The sequence below is a fragment of the Plecotus auritus genome (assembly GCF_963455305.1).
Source record: "Plecotus auritus genome assembly, chromosome: 9".
In the NCBI taxonomy this organism is placed as follows: domain Eukaryota; kingdom Metazoa; phylum Chordata; class Mammalia; order Chiroptera; family Vespertilionidae; genus Plecotus; species Plecotus auritus.
In genome coordinates, this window is record NC_137783.1 from 145048933 (window position 1) to 145068580 (window position 19648).

At 55.6% G+C, this 19648-nt stretch overlaps 1 protein-coding gene across 3 annotated transcripts in view; it reads right to left on the reverse strand.

Moving 5' to 3' along the window:
• Positions 1–984: 984 nt before the first annotated feature.
• The window catches only part of PRR5L (proline rich 5 like), a 77824-nt gene continuing 59160 nt past the window's right edge, over positions 985–19648 (reverse strand). For all 3 annotated transcript variants that reach the window (XM_080643062.1, XM_080643060.1, XM_080643061.1), the window contains 4 exons: positions 13864–13955; positions 10446–10586; positions 8286–8412; positions 985–2428 (listed from right to left, as the gene is read on the reverse strand). In XM_080643062.1, coding sequence (XP_080499188.1) covers positions 2034–2428; positions 8286–8412; positions 10446–10586; positions 13864–13955 — 755 coding nt within the window. In that variant the 3' untranslated portion in view covers positions 985–2033. The remainder of the gene's footprint in view (positions 2429–8285; positions 8413–10445; positions 10587–13863; positions 13956–19648) is intronic.

Consider the following 19648-nt stretch of genomic DNA (forward strand, 5'->3'; position numbering starts at 1 on the left):
ACATCAGAGGTGAAACTGGCTAACAGCCCTCAGCAAAGTCAGGTTCCCTGGGTCTGGACTGACACTCCCCTTCTCCACCTGGGAGCTCGCTCATTGATGACCGCTGTCCGCATCGGGGCCACTTACTATATGGAAAAGGCACTGGAACACGTATGTAGTGCTAGCATTGTAAACGAAGAAGAAAAAAAAACAACCCAAAAGCCCACAAACCCCAGCATGATTCATTACTTTGCCTGGATCAATACAGCCAAGTCCCAAGTGCTCCGTGTGCTAAAGGACCGAAGCCATCCATTAAGTACAGCACCGTGCTGTGACCGACTGACGTTCCATCCGCTAACGCACATCCGCCAACTTGTGGATCTTACCCCACACACTCTCCAAGATCCTGGTTGTGTTTGTTTGACGTTCTCAGACCTCCGCTGGACACTTGTCTTCCAGCACGCTCGTGGAAGGATGAACATGAAACAACTTGTTAAAACACAACTTCCAGATTAGCAGCCACCCAAAGCACAGCTCTGGTCATGGTTCGGATCTCCGCCCGGGAGGGAAATGCTGTCAAGTCTCAGAGGCGCTTAGAAGGCCCTTCCCCTGCTGGCGGCGAACCTGCCCTCATCCTCCCTCAGCCTCCTCTCGCCTCTGAGATTTTATTAACAAACTTTCCAAGCCTAACAGGATACCGAGAAGGTGCCAGAAGGGTCCCAGGGAGCCTTCTCTTTCCTTCTGCAGCTGTTCCGAGTGGGGCCAACAGGCAAAGACAAAGAGAAGAGAGGTTCGACGTGGACAGAAAGCCGGCAAAGAGACAGCACACTAGCAGAGGCATTTGGAGGCCTCACGGGTTAGAAATTCCAGGCATTTGAATTCCCTTTATTCACAGGGAATGAACATCTCTCCAAAAGGTCCTATATATGCCCGCCTTACTCTTCCCCCCACCCCCCCACCCCCGCCCACAGTAAAGCACTGAGACATTCCATTGCTACAGCCCTCTGCTCATGCAGCCGCCTCCCTACCTCGCTGCGGCTCCTCCTACGAGCCATGACACTCACAAACACAGGCCATTCTGGATCCGAGCCCAGCTGCTTCCAGAGTTCTGCAGCCCGTGAGCCCTGCCCACCATGGGTCCCTTTCACCCCCAAACGCTTCGTCCCCTTTCCCGGAGGGTGTTGAAGACACACCCCATTGGGAAGGAGCCGTGTGCAAGACCCTCCGTGCAAATATTCGCAAACAATTTGTTTTGAAACGATGCACATTTTAAAAATTCAAGTCAAATCCAGGAACAAGACTAATTGGTTGGTATCAGCCGGCCCTTCGGCCCTTCACCCACAACAGGAAAACGGTCAGTTTCTGACGTCAAGAGGGATGAAAGCACCAGCAATGCCCCCAGGGAGGCTGGTTCTGTGAGCTTGGGAGGAAGCCTGGGGGGAAATGCAGAGGCTTCATCCAGCCTGGAGGCCTCCCGGATGTGATGTAGGGGACCCTCAGCACCAGGGGGGCATCTCTTGCCCTGTAATCCTGAAACTAAAATGAGGAAGGCGCTTTCCCAGGGCCCTGCCTGGTAGGGGCTGCGTCTGCGTTCACTCCCCACAAACAGGGAAGGAGAGGTACCTTTTCACCCACACACCTCTGCATCACCAGACCCAGAGCGGAACTCCAGCACATCCTTTTGGGCTCTAGGTATGGCCCAGTCAGCCTCCTGCCACAGCCATGCCAAGGACACTGGGCTGTGTCCTTGGGGGCATTGGGCAGTCCAGGATCTGAGCGGGGAAGCCCAGACATGAAATCCGGGCCAGGCAGGCCAGGCTGGAAATCAGAAAGTGGACATCAGGCAGCTGGGTCTGTGTGGCTGCAAAGAGGTGGTCACAGGCAGGAAAACAGAGAGGTTGACAACAGGGATTCCCCCCGGGCACTCAGACTAGGCCTGTCCCCAAGAACACACAAGGCAGCCTTGCCCCAAGGAAGGGCCCGCTGGTGAGCCACAGGATGGGGCTGTCCTCATGCTGGCTGCTGGGCAGAGCCGGGAGGTCCCCAGGTGGCAGTCAGCTGAGGGAGGCACAGCTGGGCTCCGAGTCCTCCGGGCAGCCCCCGGCCACCTCCTCCAGCTCCTCGGGGCCGTCGGTGATGTTGGGCTCGCTGGAGCACTGGCGGTGGGGCGGCGAGAAGCGGGGCGGCAGGAGCAGGCACTGGTCCTCGGCCCCGGGCTCCTCGCCTAGGCCTGAGTGCATCATGGTGGCCATGGCCAGCAGCTGGATGTCCGAGTGGGCGTTGGCCACCGTGTGCCGCCGGACGCTGCCACACTTCTCCAGGTAGGCCTCCCCCTCTTGCTCTGTCAGAGGGGTCAGGGCCATCTCATTCAGGGGCCGGCCGCCGGTGGCCATCGGGGAGGCATAGTTCAGGACCGTGACCTTGGGCCGGACCCGGGAGTGGCGCCTGGCTGCAAGAGAGAAAGCAACAGAGGCTGTCATGGAGGAGGAAATAGCGTGGGGGGGCCTGAGGGGGTGTCAAAAACTCCTAATCGATGGGGAAGAATGACTAGGGGGCAACATGCCAAGGGGCCACCAAGACAGGAGGATCTATGCCAGCCTGTAGCAGAGGTGCTCTCTGAAGGCTGGAGGCACCCGTTCCTGTAACGTTCCCACATGTTTTACAATCGCCATGTATTACTTTTATGATCACAAAAGTCGATACCTATAAAACAGAAGCAGCAGGAGAGTTCAAAGAAGCAGCAACCCCGTTCAAGAACCAGCCTTTAAAACGCCCTTGAACACAATTCATTTCTCTCCCACTGCTGCCAAAAGCAAGCACCCGAGGTTGGCAATTGAAAACCCCCGTATTGTGGCCCCAACTCTACAACCAGCCAGGCAGGAGGTGGGGCTGGGCTGTTTGCTGAGCATTCCCTACATGCAGGTCCAGGAAGAGGAAAGAGCTGGAACAGAAGCTGGGCCCAGGACACAGGTGATTTGGGGGTACAGGGGGCAGATGTGCCGGGCGGACCCAGGCAGTATCTCTGGAAGAAATGGGAATTCATTGGATGATATACAGGGGCCCCAACCTGGGAGAATGAGCCAGGAAAGGTGTCTTGGTTGGGTGCCTGGAAGTCGCCCAGCTCTCTGACACTGTTAGTCCCGCAGCCCAAAACCCAGGGAAGGTTAACGGACAGCAAACTGACAGGAGAGGCCTGCCGGGCTGCTGAGAGCTGGAGCCAGAGTGAGGTGGGCAGCCTGGAGGAGGGGGTCCCCATGACTGCTGCAACAGACACTTCATAACATGTGAAGTGCTGGGCTCACAGCAGGAGAAAGAGAAGCATACATGTGATGTGGGGCCTGCCACTGGGGCTTGAGCCCAGTGTGTGTGTGTGTGGTGGGCAGCTGTCCCAGGGGCAATCATTAACTGAGCACCTATTATGTGCTAGGTTCTGTCCCCTAGGGCAGTGGTCGGCAAACTCATTCGTCAACAGAGCCAAATATCAACAGCACAATGATTGAAATTTCTTTTGAGAGCCAAATTTTTTAAACTTCAACTTCTTCTAACGCCACTTCTTCAAAATTGACTCGCCCAGGCCATGGTATTTTGTGGAAGAGCCACACTCAAGGGGCCAAAGAGCTGCATGTGGCTCTCGAGCCGCGGTTTGCCGACCACTGCCCTAGGGCGTGCTTCACCGACATGATAGAGCCCATTTTGTAAAAAAGGAACTTGAGGTCGAGATCTATATTCAGGCCCAGGCCACCAGCAGAGCGCCCCCGCCCCCCCGCGTTGTGACCACTGGGAGGCCCTGACTCAAATACTATTAACACAGGTCAACACGGCACTCCGGGGACTCAGAGATGTCCTGCAGAGGGCTCAGCGTGTGGCCTGGGGTCCCGGAGAGGGAGGCGGAGGCACATGCGTGCCTCATCGGGAATGGTCCCTGGGGCCAGGCCACCTCTAGCTGGGCTCGTAATCCCCGCAGGTGGCAGCTCTGCCTGGGTCCTGCCCTAAGGCAGGGCAGCTTCTTTCTCCGCGGTGCTCAGCTCAGAGAGGTTGATTAACTGACTCCAGGCCACCCAGCTGAAGCCCAGCCCTGAGGTTGCCAAGGCCCTCCTCCTTCCTCGCGGGCCCCACCTCCCCTCACTGCTGCTCTCTGCCTTCCGTGCCATGACTCACCCAAGAGGCCTACCGCTCTTCCTTCTGCTTTCTGGGCAGAATGTTTTGGTTCCCCAAACTGAGTGTGGGCAGAGCCCAGACCACAGGGGCTGCTGGGCTGTGTCAAGTCCCCTGGGAAGACAGTGTTTGCTCGCTCAACTCCCACCAGACTCCAGAGGCCACCCCCAAGACAAGTGTCAGCTGCCTCCCCAGTGGGGTCAGCCCCCAGACCCCTCCCCCCGCTTGGGAGGCCTTAAAACTGATGGAGGCCTGGAGCTGACAGACGCTCCCCCCACTGCTCCCCCCACTGTCGCTGTTTGCTTTCTCCTGCTTGTCTTCTTCACTCCAGGGAAGGCTGGGCCCTGCCACTCAGAGGAGAAAACCTCCCAAGTAGGGACTGATGAAGCTGTCAGTGCCCCCTGGGGCCCTGTGAGCAGGGTGAGGGGCTGGGGCCCGCCCCCTGCCCCCTCTGCTGGCACCTACCTCCAGGCCACCTCCTGCCTGTCACACAGGGTGGGGGAGGGAAGGCCTCTTTTCCTTCCTCCCGCACCAGGCTCCCCCCCCCCCCCCCGCCCCCGCCGACCCCCAGCTCTGGCATCCATCCCCTCTGCACGGAGCCGGCGATGGCAGCTCCTTTCACACCCCAGAGAGAAAGCGGGTGAGGCGCTCCCTGGCCCTTTGTTGGGGACTCGGTTCCCAGCCTTTGATGTGCAGGGCTCACCGGCTGGGCCCCACCGGAGGGGCGGCCATAATGCGGGCATTGTGACCCTGCACACCAGGCCACTGTGGGTGTCCCCGCCAGGCCCCAGCACCTGAAGCCCTGAATGCCTACTTGTCAGGAAGAGAACTATGGTATCTGGAGGCAAAGGCTCCCCCCGCCCCCCTTGCTGGAGACACAGTTGGTGGAGGGGTGGGGAAGGCCAGGGCTTTTGTGTTTGCTCACAGGGCCCTGGAAGCAGCCGGCAGTGGCTTGGAAACTTTGGGAATGCTACAGAAAGGTAGGGTGAGGGCCTGGGTCCTGACGAATCGGCCTATTGAAGATTTCATTGTCCCAGTAAAACGACGGCTTTGGAGGGGAGACACCCCCCCCCCCCCCCCCGCATCACGGCCTCCGACTCATCTTTTCTCTGAAGTGAGCCTTGTATATCCAGGGAATGAGGCTTATTCCTCAAGTCCATGGGCCTGGCTGGCAGAGAGAGAGAGGGGGGGAGGGGGGACCCCAAGAATCCCAGATCAAACATGTAAAAAAAAACCACCTCCCCAGCTCTGGTCACCTCCCCTCTTGTGTGAAGCTTCTTAATGACTCTGAGACCCAGACACCACAGTCCCCACCCGCAGCGGGTTGTGCCAGGATGAAATGAATACATGCCCAGCACCTGGAATGTGACAGGCATTTGGTAAGTGGTGGCTTTTCAGATGATTATCCCGCTGCCCTTGACCGCTCCCACCCCTAGCCAGGCCCCAGGACCATGGCAAAGCCCTCCTGTGGGGACAGGCTTTCTCACGCCCAACGCCTCTCCTGGGTCCTTACTACACTCCTCTCCCAGGGGCAGGATAAATGCCATCATCTCCATTGTATGGAGGGGAAGACTGAGGCCGGGAGTCCTCGAGTCTGGGAAGGAGTGTCCCCAATAAGGAAGGGCACCGCTGTGGCCAGTTTAGATTGATAGCAGCCGAGGTTGGAGGGGAAATGTCTGGTCTCAGCTGCGTCTTGGACTAAGGGAGGAGGAGAGGGAAGGACCACTCCTCAGATGCCCCCCGCCCCCAGTGAAATCACAGCCATCTCCTAGGAGTGGCCAGGGGTGAGGGGGTGCGAGGGGAGGTGGAGCGTGTGGGAAAGCTGGGCAGTGCACCAGCGTGGGGACTTGGAAGCCTGGCTCCATTCGCCAAGTGCCCTCAGTCCTCGTTTCCCTCACCTGTGAAACGGGAACGACAGTGCCTCCACTGTGGCCCAGGGTCCAGCCACCCAGACTGCCCTTGCCACCAGCCTCTTTGCAACTCTGAAGCAATTTCAGTTCCTCAAATGCTGCACCCTCCTGCTCTCCACCCCCCACCCCAAAACCCTCCTGAAGATCCTTCCCTTTGCTTTGGGGACAGGCTGCCTTTCCTGTTTACTCAGCTAACTCATATTCATCCTAGAGGTCCTCAGCAGATCTCACTTCCCCCAGGGAGCCTTCCCTGATTTCCCCGTCCAGGTAAAGTCCCCCGTGGTGGGGAGCCACAGCCCTTGTACTTCCCCACTCAGAGCACTTGTACATGGATGAGTCCTCGTCTATTGTTTGTGCCTTCCTCACCTGACCGTGCTCGCCAGAGGGCAGGGGTGGGTCAGCCTTGTTCCGGGATAGACCGGCAGCACCTCAAAAGGTGCCTGGACAGGGTCTTAGTGCGCCCTTGTTGGAATGACAACACAGAAGTAATCCAAAAAGGGTCATTTCCTCCCCTCTCGGCTCCTACTGAGACAACACCCTGGGCGACAAGGATGGTCCTTAGTCCAAGAAGGAATCCTCCCGCCTTTGCTTTGTAATGTGACAAAAGCATGTATTGTATTATTTTAGCTGGAAAACTGAAGCTAAGCCTCTTAGAGTAAGCCCTCACTGAACAAACTTCTGGGGCTACCCTTGCCCCCGGCTCTAGGCCCAGCGATAACGGGTGGAGCCCTGCCACGGCCCAACCTGGGGGCATCTGACATCTGGATCCCCACCCCGCCCGGGGAGGTGAGCCCGTGGCCACCCGAGCAGGAAGCTGGGCTCCAGGAAGGGTGCGGCCACAGGTGCCCAGGCCCATCTGGGAGAGCAGGGTTCCTTCAGCTGTCATTTCCACTCCGCCTCCTTCCAGCTCCTGGGTGGAATGAGTAAGTGATGAGCGAGCCAGGGATGGGGGGACCTGGCAGGCAGCAGGCTGGGGCAGCACCCCGTCTGCGGTGGCTGTGGTTAAGCCGATGTCTCCAGAGAAACACGAAGGGGCGGTGAAGACCGCAGCAGCCCTGCCTCTCTCTGCAGAAGAGGCCCGGGAAGGGACAGAACCTCTCTCTCTCTCTCTCTCTCTCTCTCTCTCTCTGCAGGAGAGGCTCGGGAAGGGGCAGAACCTCCCCCCCCCCTTCTCTGCAGGAGAGGCTCGGGAAGGGGCAGAACCTCCCCCCCCCCTCTCTCTGCAGGAGAGGCTCGGGAAGGGGCAGAACCTTGCTGGAAGCTGCCCCTCCGCTCTGTGCTCTGAGCACAGCTCCAACTCCAGTCAAGCAAGGAGAGGGGCAAAAGGTTCTAAATCCAGGGAATCCTTCCCCGGCCCTGCACCCCTCTGTGGGTGCTGGTCGTCCTGGCCTCGGGGTACAGATGCCATCCATCTAACTTACATGTTTGAGTGCCTACTGTATACCAGGCACTATTCCAGTTACTGGAGACAGAACAACCAACAAGAAGTTCCTACATTTAGGGAACTTTTGTTTCAGACGGCAACTGAAACGTCTTTTGCGATAAAAATGCCTTATTATAGAGCTACTTCCCTATCTAGACGGAGGTCGCACTCTACTAGCCTCGACTCTAGCTTCTCCAGGGGGCCTATTGCCGAGCCTGACGCTCACTAATGCTAACTTCCCAGACACCAAAAAACGGCCCCAAAAGGGTTGGTCCCCAAATCCAGGAGCCCCTTTCCTAGGTGCGCAGGCCCTGGCGGTACCTACAGACACGGAGCGGGAGCAGCAGCGCCACCTCATCTGACCACACGTGCAGAAGAGCTGGCCTCCCATTTCCAGGTGATTTCAAAAGGGAAATCCACCACGGGCGGTTTCCCACTCAGTGGCGGCGGGTGCAATAAGGCAGTTTCTGGTATCAGACCCAGGAGAAATTAACGTGGCAGGCACCAGGGGAAGATCAAAAAACCACGGGTCAAAGATGCAGGCCAGACAAGCACCGCGCCCCCGCCCTCCCGGGAGGCACAGTAGGGGCCCCCGGGGGGGAGTCCCAGGGTGGGGAGAAGGTTACCAAGACACAGGCCAGCGGGGAAAAGCGAGGGGTAAACGTGCACACATTTGCACAGGCCTGCATCCGAAGCAAGAATCTTGGCACATCTTTGTGGCTGATAGCATTATCATCAAGGCTCGGGCCAGTTCGGGAGCTGTGGCCCTTACCCAGCAGGAGCTGTGGCCCTTACCCAGCGGGAGCTGTGGCCCTTACCCAGCGTGTGTGTGGGGCCCGAGACGCCGCGGTCCTCGCTGACGCCCAGGAAAGGAGAAACCACTTGCTTCACCAGCTCCTCCAGCTGCAAACACCCCTCAGTAGGGCCTGTGGGCTCATGAACACTCTGGAAACAAACATCCAAGAGGGGCAAAGGTCAGTCAGCGCTGTCAAGGCCAGCGGGCCCTCCAGCCATGTCCAAGGCAGTGACACCAGCAGGCAAGCTCTTGTGGCTGGAACGCAGGGAACCGAGGCCTGCATCATGGGTCCCTGTAATCACCCGCCATCATCGTTGCCATGGCGCCTCTCCCACGGGTCCCACCAATGCAGCTTGTGTGGACTGTCCCCACCCCAGCTCCAAGGTTGAGGATTGGCCCCAACCAAAGGAATCCCACTCCCACTGTCACACTCGACATGCAGGCACTTTCTAGAAGCACATGACACTCTCAAAGCAAAGAGGCCTCCCACCAACCCGAGGAAGGTAACAGTCTCCTTATCTCCCTCTACAGATGAGGAAAGAAGGCCCAGGGAGCTTAAGCAAGTTGCCCAGGAGAACACAGCCGGTCTGTGGCAAACACCCAAGAATGGGTCCTACCGGTTTGGCTCAGTGGATAGAGTATCGGCCTGCGGACTCAAGGGTCCCAGGTTCGATTCCTGTCAAGGGCACAGGCCTGGGTGGCAGGCTCGATCCCGTGGAGGAGGCAGTAATCAATGATTCTCTCTCATCACTGATGTTTCTATCTCTCTCTCCCTCTCCCGCCCTCTCTGAAATCCATAAAACAAAAACAGAAAATACAGGAATGGAACCCAGGCTGTCTGGCTCCGAGCACATCTTCCTGCCACTTGTAAAGAGGCTAGAAAAGAAAGGGGGACCGAATACGAAAAAGTCCAGAGCAGCAGAAGAAAGGGAGTCACAGTGGAGCGAGATGTGTGTTGAGCCCCAAGATGAAGAGGCCGGTCAAAAAGCCCAGCATGACTGGAGTCCTCAGAGCCCAGGCTGGAGCAAACACCAGCTAAAGAAACAGTGACCACAGCAGCCAGATCCGGAAAGGAGCCAGAAGTGACCAAGGTTTTCCAGAAAACCAGCAGACCCATGGGGGACTCCGCTGATCGCTGGAAAGGACTCCAAGCCACGCGCTGGGGCCCAGGGGCTGCCGGGGAGCAGAGAGGCAAGGACCCTTGGAGCCATGCTCAGCCCAACGGCCGTCCTGTCAAATTCTCCAGGCGGAATGGATTTTAAGTCACCCTCCCACCCCGCAAAGCCCAGTGCAAAATGAAAACGCTGGGTCCCTTGTTCAAAAATTATTAAGAGTTTCAAGATGGTGCCCAGATGTGTGGCTCCGTGACTGAGCATCCATCCTCCCACGCACCAGGAGGTCTCTGGGTTCGTTCCCCGCCAGGGCACGTGCCTGGTTGTGAGCTTGATCACCAGTAGGGGGCGTGCAGGAGGCAGCCAATCAATGTTTCTGTCTCATTGATGTTTCTCTCTCTCTCCCTCTCTCAAATACATAAAAACATATTTAAAAAACAAGCAAAACAGTCTTTTGGGCTAACCCCAAAGAGCTGAGCCAAGTCCTGAAGGGCGGAGCCCAGCCCCCAGGGGCCTAGCATAGCCCCAAGGAGGTGAGTCGAGGCCTGAGGAGGTAAAGCTAGCCCCTAACGGGGGACCGTAGCCCCGAAGCGCCCAACCTAGCCCGGGAGACTTGAGCCTAGACCTGAAGGGCAGAGCCAAGCCCCTCAGTGGCCTGACACGCTCTTCCTTCTGGCTGCTGTCTTTTTAGGAAGCCCACCTGCCCCAGGAACCTTCCAGAGAGCCCTGGTCTGGCTCGAGCTAGGATGCGGTGGGTTCTTGCTGTTACTTATAACTCCTGACTCCCTGACCGAACAGGGGAGGAGGGATGGGTGCTCCCTGCCTGAATGACCGGACTGCGTCTCCCTCCCACTGGGACCCCAGCGCAGAGCTCGGCTCCAGGGACCTCAGAGATGCTCAGGGGCTGTCCAGCAAACGGAAAATGAGCAAAGGGACATGAACGACTAAAGGACACGACACTCAGCTAAGGTGCTCTGGTCGTTCGGTTCCTCCCCCCTTATCCACAGCGGCAGTCTCTTTCCTTCTTTTCTTCCCTCGGCCTTGGGGCCGCATCTCCACCGGGGCCTCACCTGCAGGATGAGCAGCATCTGGACGATGGACGGGGGCAGCTGGGACGGGCCCAGCAGCAGCAGGTCGCCCAGCTTCACCTTCAGCAGGACCAGGTCACGGAAGCCCAGCAGGGAGATCTGGCGGATGGTCAGCTCCTGGCCCTGGAGGAGAGAAGAGGCAGTGTCAGAGGGGAGCGCTTCCTGGACCTGCCACCAGCCACCTGGGGGTTGTCAAAGCGGCGAAGACTTGGCCGCCATCCTTCAGAATGAAAGCTTTGCTTAACGTAAGGTGAGATTGGACCTGCCTAAATAAGCCACAGGTGACACGAGATGCATATCCTGGGGGCCAGGCTGTCCCGAGTGCCCCATGAGGGTCAGAAAGAAGGAAGAGAGAGGAAGATGGGTGAAACAAAAGAAAAGATCACCACCTCCTCCTGCCCACATTCAAGGCTGCTTCCTCAACTTCATCCGGTAACTATTGGAGCACCAGTCGCATGCCCGGCGAAGGAGGAAAGCATGGGGCCTGTTAGATTCATATAAATGCAAGTAACTCAGGAAGAAAAAGAACTGGGGGAGTAGAAAAAAGGGACTTGTTCAACCACGTGGGGTGGGGACAGAGAAAGAAAATAATAGCTAGTAGTCCTAAGAACTGACACGAAGCTCAGACCATGGCTAGGCATGATTTAGAATTCAGGGGTCCTCAAACTACGGCCCGCGGGCCACATGCGGCCCGCCGAGGGGCTGGGTGCCACTGCCTGTCCTGCTTAGCAGCCGACTCGTCCCGGGCCCGCAGTGCGCATAGGAATTTGTTCATAGTTTTTTTATAAACTATAGTCCGGCCCTCCAACGGTCTGAGGGACAGTGAACTGGCCCCCTGTTTAAAAAGTTTGAGGACCCCTGATTAGATATTCTTGATGTAAAATGAATGCCCGTGACCACCCTTTGAGAGAGGTACTATTATAAAACCCACTTCAGGGTGAAAAATCCTAAAGCCATACAACTGGATTACAGACCTGAACTTTTTAAAAAATATATTTTTTTTGATTTCAGAGAGAAAGGGAGAGGGAGAGAGAAATAGAAACATCAATGATGAGAGAGAATCATCGATTGGCTGCCTCCTGCCCACCCCACACTGGGGACGGAGCCCACAACCCGGGCATGTGCCCTGACGGGAATCAAACCGTGACCTCCTGACTCATAGGTCGATGCTCTGAGCCACGCCAGCCGGGCTAAACCTAAACTATTTGATTTGGGAGCTCCCGAAGTTTGCAAAACAGAAAGGGAAAGAAGGGCCCATTTCCCAGGCTCTCCTTTGCACATATATACACAGAACACTCCAAAACTCAATTGCTCTCAGTAGAGACAAAGGTATCATTCGAGTATACCCTGCCAATAGGACATGCGGAAGTTTAGCATTTCTTACAATTCCTTAGGAAGGTTTTACAGAAACATGGGCAAGAGTGGTGTGGCCAACCCTTCATCCCTCTACCCTCCAGTCCCAAGACACACACACAACAGCCACCCACGCCTTCCAGGCCCAGTTCCACCACCCCTCTGGACTGCCTGCCCTGACCACCTCACTGGCAGTGGCCCACCCCCTCCCCAATCTTTTCCAAGGTCCTGCAGTTTCTATTTTCTGCATCATGCCCCAGCACTTGGCACTGACCACTTATCTGGTAGGTATCTGTGCCCTCACTTCACCTCCTAGAGCCCTTTCAGTTTACAAGAGGGAAAAACAAAAGCAAAGTTCCACCCCCTTGAGCACAGCAGGTGCTCAGAAACACAACTGTCCAATGAGGAATAGGTCTTGCAGACACCGCAACCCACAGGGAGTTGTGAGAAAGATCCGACTGGACTCACAGACATCTCAGAGGGTGTTACTACCAATAATGAGCATCCCTAAGTCAGGGGTTCTCAAAGTGGGGTGTCTGGACCAGCAGCAGCAGCAGCACTTGGGAAATTAGGGGGAAGTGGACAGGAGTAAAACCAATTGTTGCCAGGTCTTATAATCTTCCAAGAGAAGCCTAGTGGTACCAGCCTCAGACCTGCACAGCTGGGCTCCTCTAGGCCCTCCGGCAACCGTCTCGTGACAACGCCCACCCCAGACCCCACACGCCCCATCCTAAACCCATCTGGGTACCCTTCCCTGGGATTTTCATGCCCATATGGCCCTAAGAGAGACCCAGGATGGCAAACCCCCTTCAGAGGGGTGGCCAAGTAAAACACCAAGTGTCCAGTGATATGTGAATTATTCTCTAGTCTGTGTCTCAGACTTTGCATTATTTATGTTGATCTGAAATCCAGATTTAACTCAGCATCCTGTATTTTTTTCATTGGCTAGATCTGCCCACCCTACCTCCCAGGACTGCCTGCCTTCTTAAGACCCACTGCTGGCCACGGAGTGACCACTGCAGGGAAGGGAGATGCTTGTGGGCACGGTGTTTGGGTGGGGGTGGGGTCTGAACTGCTCTCAGTTGTCTCTGAGGGGAGCAGGATGAGCTGGGGATGGGGGGAGGAGAGCTGTGGGCTGCAGGCTGGGGGTTTCCACCACAATTTTCAGGGGTGGGCCCAGAATGGGGGATGGACTCCACAGGCATAATCTCCCAGTTTTTAAACATTTGACAAACAGTTCAAAGAATTCCAGGTTCCTTTAAAACAGCACTCAGAGCAAATAAAGCACGTGGGACATTACCTCTGGCGCAAGGCAGTGCCCACCATTGCTAGCAGATGGGTTGTGGCTGCGCCCAGGCCCGCACTTCACCAAAGTCCCAGGAGACAGGACCCTGAACCAGGGGGGCAGGAGTGGGGCAGTGCGCATGGCAGCGCAGGGCTGTGACACCTGGGTCCACCTGCCCTGGGGGTGTCCATTCTGACCTGGCACTGACCAGCCCTGCGGGAGGCTGGAAGGAAATAAGTGGGAGAATGAGCTGAGGTCACAGGGGGCACCTCTCCTCTTTCTGCCTAAATTCCTCCCTTCGCAGGAGACGAAATGGAGCTACGTTCTGAGAAGTGAGATGGGTTTGCCCAAACCACACGAGATCCCGAGTCGGGGTTCTTTCTGCCATGTCGTCTTCAGGAACCCTTTGTGGAGGGCAAGGAACTCCACTCCTTTCCCCCAATCTGGGAGCAACAGGGAAGCTGCTTAAAAATTGGGCTTCGGAGAAAGGGAGGAGAAAGGGAAAGAAAAGGAAGAGTAAGAAGCAGGCCACTCCAAGAAGATACGGATGTTCTCCAACCCAAGAGGGCAACGAGGGCCTACGAATCGCTACCTCTGCGGGGCCTCCTCTTCGCTCGAGGTTAGATGCTAAGGATGGAACCCAGCGCCCTGCAGAGACCTCCGAGTCCTTAGCCAACCCAGGCGCCCGGCCTCCTGTCCTCCCCGTCACCAGGAGGCTGCAAGTGGCAAAGGCCGAGCCGAGGCTGTTCCGGCGAGACTGACCTGAACTGGGTAAAATATGGCCTGCAGGGTGGGGAGGGTCTCAGTGAAGAAATGATCCCAGACTTCAGCCAGAACCTCAATGCGATTTTCACCTAGACGGGGGCGAGAAGATGGGAGGGGAGAAAGAAAAGAACTCGTCATTACTTGCAGAAGAGGCCAGAAGACAGCTCCATCCATTGGAGCATGGGTGAGGGGACGCAGGGGACGAAGGCCCATCACCTACATTTGATCTGTAAGGTGTTACTACAGTAACCACGGGGTTGGATGGAAAGACTCAACTGGAAATATACAAATATGCCTTCTGGCCCCAACCCAGAAAAGAGAGCTGAATTTTGAAAATCGTATAATAATTGTTATTATCACGAGAATCGTTACAACATTATCAGTCCCTGTGCTAAAGTACTCATCCATGAGACATCTCATAAGTAGGCTCTATTACCCTATTATACAGGCTCAGAGAGGTCAAGTACCTGGCTCAAAGTCACACAGCAAAAAGGCAGAGTCGGGATTCCAGAACCGTGCTCTTGACCAACATAAACTGGGCAAACCCTGTCCTCACTTATATATTGCTTTGTTGTTGCTTTTCAGTCACTAAGACAATGGCTTTTTATTCTGGACTAGAGGCCCGGTGCACAAAATTCGTGCACGGCGGCGGGGGGGTGTCCCTTAGCCCAGCCTGCACCCTCTCCAATCCAGGACTGCTGGCTCCCAACCGCTTGCCTGTCTGCCTGCCTGATTGCCCCTAACCATTTCTGTCTGCCAGCCTGATCACCCCCTAACCAGTCCCCTGCCAGCCTGATCAATGCCTAACTGCTCCCCTGCCAGCCTGGTCACCGCTAACTGACCTCCCCTGCCAGCCTGGTCACTCCTAACTGACCTCCCCTTCAGGCCTGGTCACCCCCAACTGCCCTCCCCTGCTGGCCCGGTCACCCCTAACTGCCCTCGCTTGCCAGCCTGGTCACACCTAACTGCCCTCCCCTGCCGGCCTGGTTGGCCCCAACTGCCCTCCCCTGCAGGCCTGGTCACCCCTAACTGCCCTCCCCTGCAGGCCTGGTTCCCCCCAACTGCCCTCCCCTGCAGGCCTGGTCCGCCCCCAACTGCCCTCCCCTGCAGGCCTGGTCACCCCTAACTGCCCTCCCCTGCAGGCCTGGTTCCCCCCAACTGCCCTCCCCTGCAGGCCTTGTCGCCCCCAACTGCCCTCCTCTGCCGGCCCAGTTGCCCCTAACTGCCCTCCCCTGCAGGCGTGGTCCCTCCCAACTGCCCTCCCGTGCCGGCCATATTGTGGTGGCCATCTTGCGTCCACATGGGGGCAGCCATCTTGTGTGTTGGAGTGCTGGTCAATTTGCATATTACTCTTTTATTAGATAGGATTTGAGCTGTCAGTTGAGGGAGGTGGAAAGAGGGCCTAGAAACTGTCACCTCCACCCACTGCTTTGCATGCAGCATTTCGGTCTCTTGTGGGACACAGGACCTGTATCCCAAGGCAGTGCCTACTACTCACCCCTGGGATCAGGGAGCCTGAGCCGTGGTCAAGCACCACCCCCAGGCTAGATGTCCACAGGTCACCCAGTGCCACCGGAAGGCTGAGTGAGGAACTTTGCCCCTACAGGAAAGGCGGGCAGCGTGGGCTGAGAGGGGCCTGCACAGTGGCTGCTGTTTAATGACCCAGATAACAAAGCTGATTGGGCACTGTCTTTGCTCATCTGAGGCAGAGAAACTGGGTCAACCAAGATTAGACACCAAGAGCGGCGTTTGGCCCAACACCGCCAGTTGCACTGAACTGGTACAGAGCTCCATTTAGTACGTTCCATCTATTAATTTAATGGACAATAAAAGCAGTGGCTGGGAGAGAGACCAGAGCAAGGGCAGGACTGGCAGCTAGCAGGGCCAAAGACACGCAGATCTGGGAAGGTCAGCATGAGATGTACGCAGGGGCAGGCGGGGGGGATGCAAACCCCTCGCGCCCTCCCCTTTCCCTCACACAGCGCTAATGACACTCTGTTGGGATCACTTATGCTTATTTTACTTCTCTGACTCCACCAGGACGGGAGTGAGTGCCTGGGCTCTTTCTGTCCTACTCACCATTATATTTCTAGTGCTTAGCATGATAAATCAATTTCTAGACATCTATGAATGAATGAATGAATGAATGGCAAGTGTTAAGTGTACAGGGTTCTGGGGTTGTTTTTGTTGTTGTTTTTTTTTTATTTGCTTTTATTGATTTTTAGAGAGAGAGGAAGGGAGAGGGATGGAGAGATAGAAATATCATCGATTGGCTGCCTCCTGCATGCACCCCTACTGGGGATCAAGCCTGCAACCTGGACAGATGCCCTGACCGGGAATTGAACGATGACCTCCTCGTTCATAGGTTTGTGTTCAACCACGAGCCACGCCAGCCAGGCGGTTGTGTGTTTGTTTTGTTGTTGTTGTTGTGGGTTTGTTTGTTTTTTGCAAACACTAGGCCTGGGGAGTGGAGGGAGGTAACCATTTAACCCGGATACGGGACAAGACAGAACAGGACTTCATGATTAGCTCCAACACTCCCCTTTGTTTGAAAAAAAAAAAAAACCCTCCATAATGTGGGCTCCTTGGCCAGGGGAGTCTGTTTCCCTCTGTGTCTTCACCGTCTTCTATATCCCCCTCAGCCTCCAGCCCTCACTCTGTGGGTTTTATTTCAGCCCCTTCCACTCACCAGGAAGGTCCCTTAGTGCTCAGGGCCTTTGCATGTGCCAGGCCCTTTGCCCACACTGTTCTTTCCCTCCTCTCTCTGCCTAACCTACACCTGTTTATCTCTGCAGTTTCAGCTCCAACATATATTTTTATTGATTTCAGAGAGGAAGGGAGAGGGAGATAGAAACATCAGTGATGAGAGAGAAGCATTAACAGGCTGCCTCCTGCATGCCCCTCACTAGGGATCGAGCCCGCAACCCAGGCATCCTACTATGGGTGGCGTGATATTCTTAGTACTTAGTCTAGCTGCAGTTTTATATTTGGTGATTATTTGATTAACATCTGTCTTCCTACCAGGCTGTGAGCTCCACAAGGGAGCTAGGATGTAATCCTAGTATGGTTTTGTTCACCTAGGAAAGAACCTGGTATATAGAAGATAATCAATAAATGTTTGGCTCAATCCATCAGCATCCTCTTTTCAGATGAAGGCTATGCTAGTTCTCTGCAGGAACGCGTCAGCCCAGTACCAAAAACCCAAGGTGAACCCCAATACCCAGATTAATGTGTCTCAAAGGAGAAGAGGCTGTTCCAGCTCCTCACTGACAGCCCTTATGCTAAGCCTTCCGGTACACAGACAAGCAGAGGCCCCCCTGCCCTGAAGGAAGGGAGGTGAATCCTGAAGATTGATGCCGGGCCTGCCGGCGCCTGTCTGCTCCCCTTCCCCACCCAGAGGGAAAGCTCGTGGGCACGTGAGGCCATCCCTCAGCCCCGCAGCCGGAAGGCGCCTGTCCCGGGAGCCTGGACCGAATTGCTGGCTGCAGACACCAGAGAGTAATGGAGGCTTGGAACGTGTTCAGAAAAGAACCTCAGACAGACACAGGGTAGCCCCGGGGAATCAAGAGTTCAAGGAAGGAGATGACATCACCTCCAGAAACAGCCCCCAAGTCAAGGACTCAGCTCCCTGCAAAGCCCTCCCTGGATGGAAGGGACTCTCTTAGAAAACTCCCCTCTAATGCACCATGAGAGTTTAGATCACCAGAGATACAGAGAATAGGAACGGGAAACGTCCCTCACGTCAAGGTCACTAAAGCTCAGAAGGGACGGCTGCGAGTCATGTGGCACATCCTCGACAGAACGCCCCACGGATAGGAGCTGCCTCTGCCCTTTCTGCGGCCACGAGGCGGCGTGGATGTAATTAGCAAAAAGGTCAATAAAGTGCAGTCTGTTCAGCGAAAGGAAGGGTCCTCTCAGTCCTTTCCAAACTATATTTCAGCAGGCGTCCTCAAACTACGGCCCCGTGGGCCACATGTGGCCCGCCAAGGACATTTATCCGGCCCGCCGGGTGCCACTGCCTGTCCTGCTTAGCAGCCGACTCGTCCTGGGCCCGCAGTGCGCATAGGAATTTGTTCATAGTTTTTTTTTTTAAACTATAATCCGGCCCTCCAACGGTCTGAGGGACAGTGAACTGGCCCCCTGTTTAAAAAGTTTGAGGACCCCTGTTTCATAGCAAGAGAATCCTCTCCCCCAAACGAAATCTTTCTTGGAGTCTAATACATAAACTAGAGCAGAGACGTTCTGGCTGAAGGTATGAAACCCTGGAAGGTTCCCCTCAGGCCCCTTGGCTGTGCAGAGAGAACCCTGGCACTCAGACCCCGGGACCAGGGGCCACAGAGAGACCCCCCGGGCCTGAAACTTGCCAGCCCACTTTGGGGCCGCAGCCCAGAACCCTGGAGGACCTGCCTGCCCACCTAGCTCCATTCTGAGGCTTCCCTCTGAGTGTCTGTTGAGTGTCACTTGGGGCAAAAGACATTCCCCTTTCCTCTTTTATTTTTTTTTATTTTTCCTTTCTTCCCTTTCCTCTTTTAAAAAAAATATTTTTATTTATTTCAGAGAGGAAGGGAGAGGGAGATAGAAACTTCAATGATGAGAGAGAAGCATTGATCGGCTGCCTCCTGCACGCCCCTCACTAGGGATCGAGCCTGCAACCCTAGTGACCAGAATCGAACCCGGGACCTTTCAGTCCGCAGGCCGCTGCTCCATCCATTGGGCCAAACCGGCCAGGGCCCCCTTTCCTTTTTAAGGGCACTCAGATCTCTGGTTTTGCTCAGCATCCTTTTCATAAAGCTGGTATTTGTCCATATTTGCAAGAGCATGTAATAATTCCCCAAATGACTTGCAGGCAAATAATGTGCCCAGAGACCATGCTTCTTTTTCCTCTTTCCTAGCCTGCCACCAAAACGCAAAAGGCCTACTAAGTGCTCATCAGAGCCAGTCGCTGGAAGCAAGGCCTTGGGTTGGTGGGTATTTGTAAGCGTGAGGAGTCTCAGCATAGATGGATGCAAGGGAAACAAGGCCACAGGTTCAGGCAGCTCTCAGACAGAGAGAGGCGAGTGTCTAACCTCTGATCTTCACAGGCTGGTGAGCACTCACTGTGTGCCAGACAGCGCCCTCTGCCCTGCCGGCTCTGCATTTCTCTTCCTGCCTTGCCTGTCCAGGAGCTACTTCCCTGGACACCAGGCTCTTTCCCAGAGAATGGGAAGAAAAAGGGGTGACCTAATGCCTGCAAAGTCTGGGTCTGGAAGGAAGTTTGTCCTACAGCCAGAGGTCTCAGGCTAGAGCAGAACAAACAAAAGAAGGAGGAACCAGTTTGTGTACCTACTATGTGCTGGGTATGGTGCTGCGCCAGTGATGCACTTGATCCTCCCTGCCATCCCGACCCCCATTTTATCATGTTAAAGACACTAAAAGCCAAGGCTCAGAGAAACTAGAAACTTGCCAAGCATCACCCAAGAACGAAGGGGTAGCCGAGATCAGGACCCACACCGGTGGGAGCTGACGGAGTCCCAGGTGGAGCTGTGGGGTTGACGATTCTTGCCTTTGGACCCACCTTCCAGTCCCATTCTGTCTTGTCAGATGGACTCTAAGCATCTTTTACAGCCGGAAAACGTTCCTTTGCCTATCACACGAGACCCCCTGAAGTGGCTGTCAGCTTAGCCTGATGTTTCCGTAGTAGATAGGTCCCCGGTCACTTATGACAAGACAGAGGACAGAGGCCACTAGGAAATAGCCTGGATCAGACAAGCGAGAACAGCATAACCGGACCCTCCTGTAACTC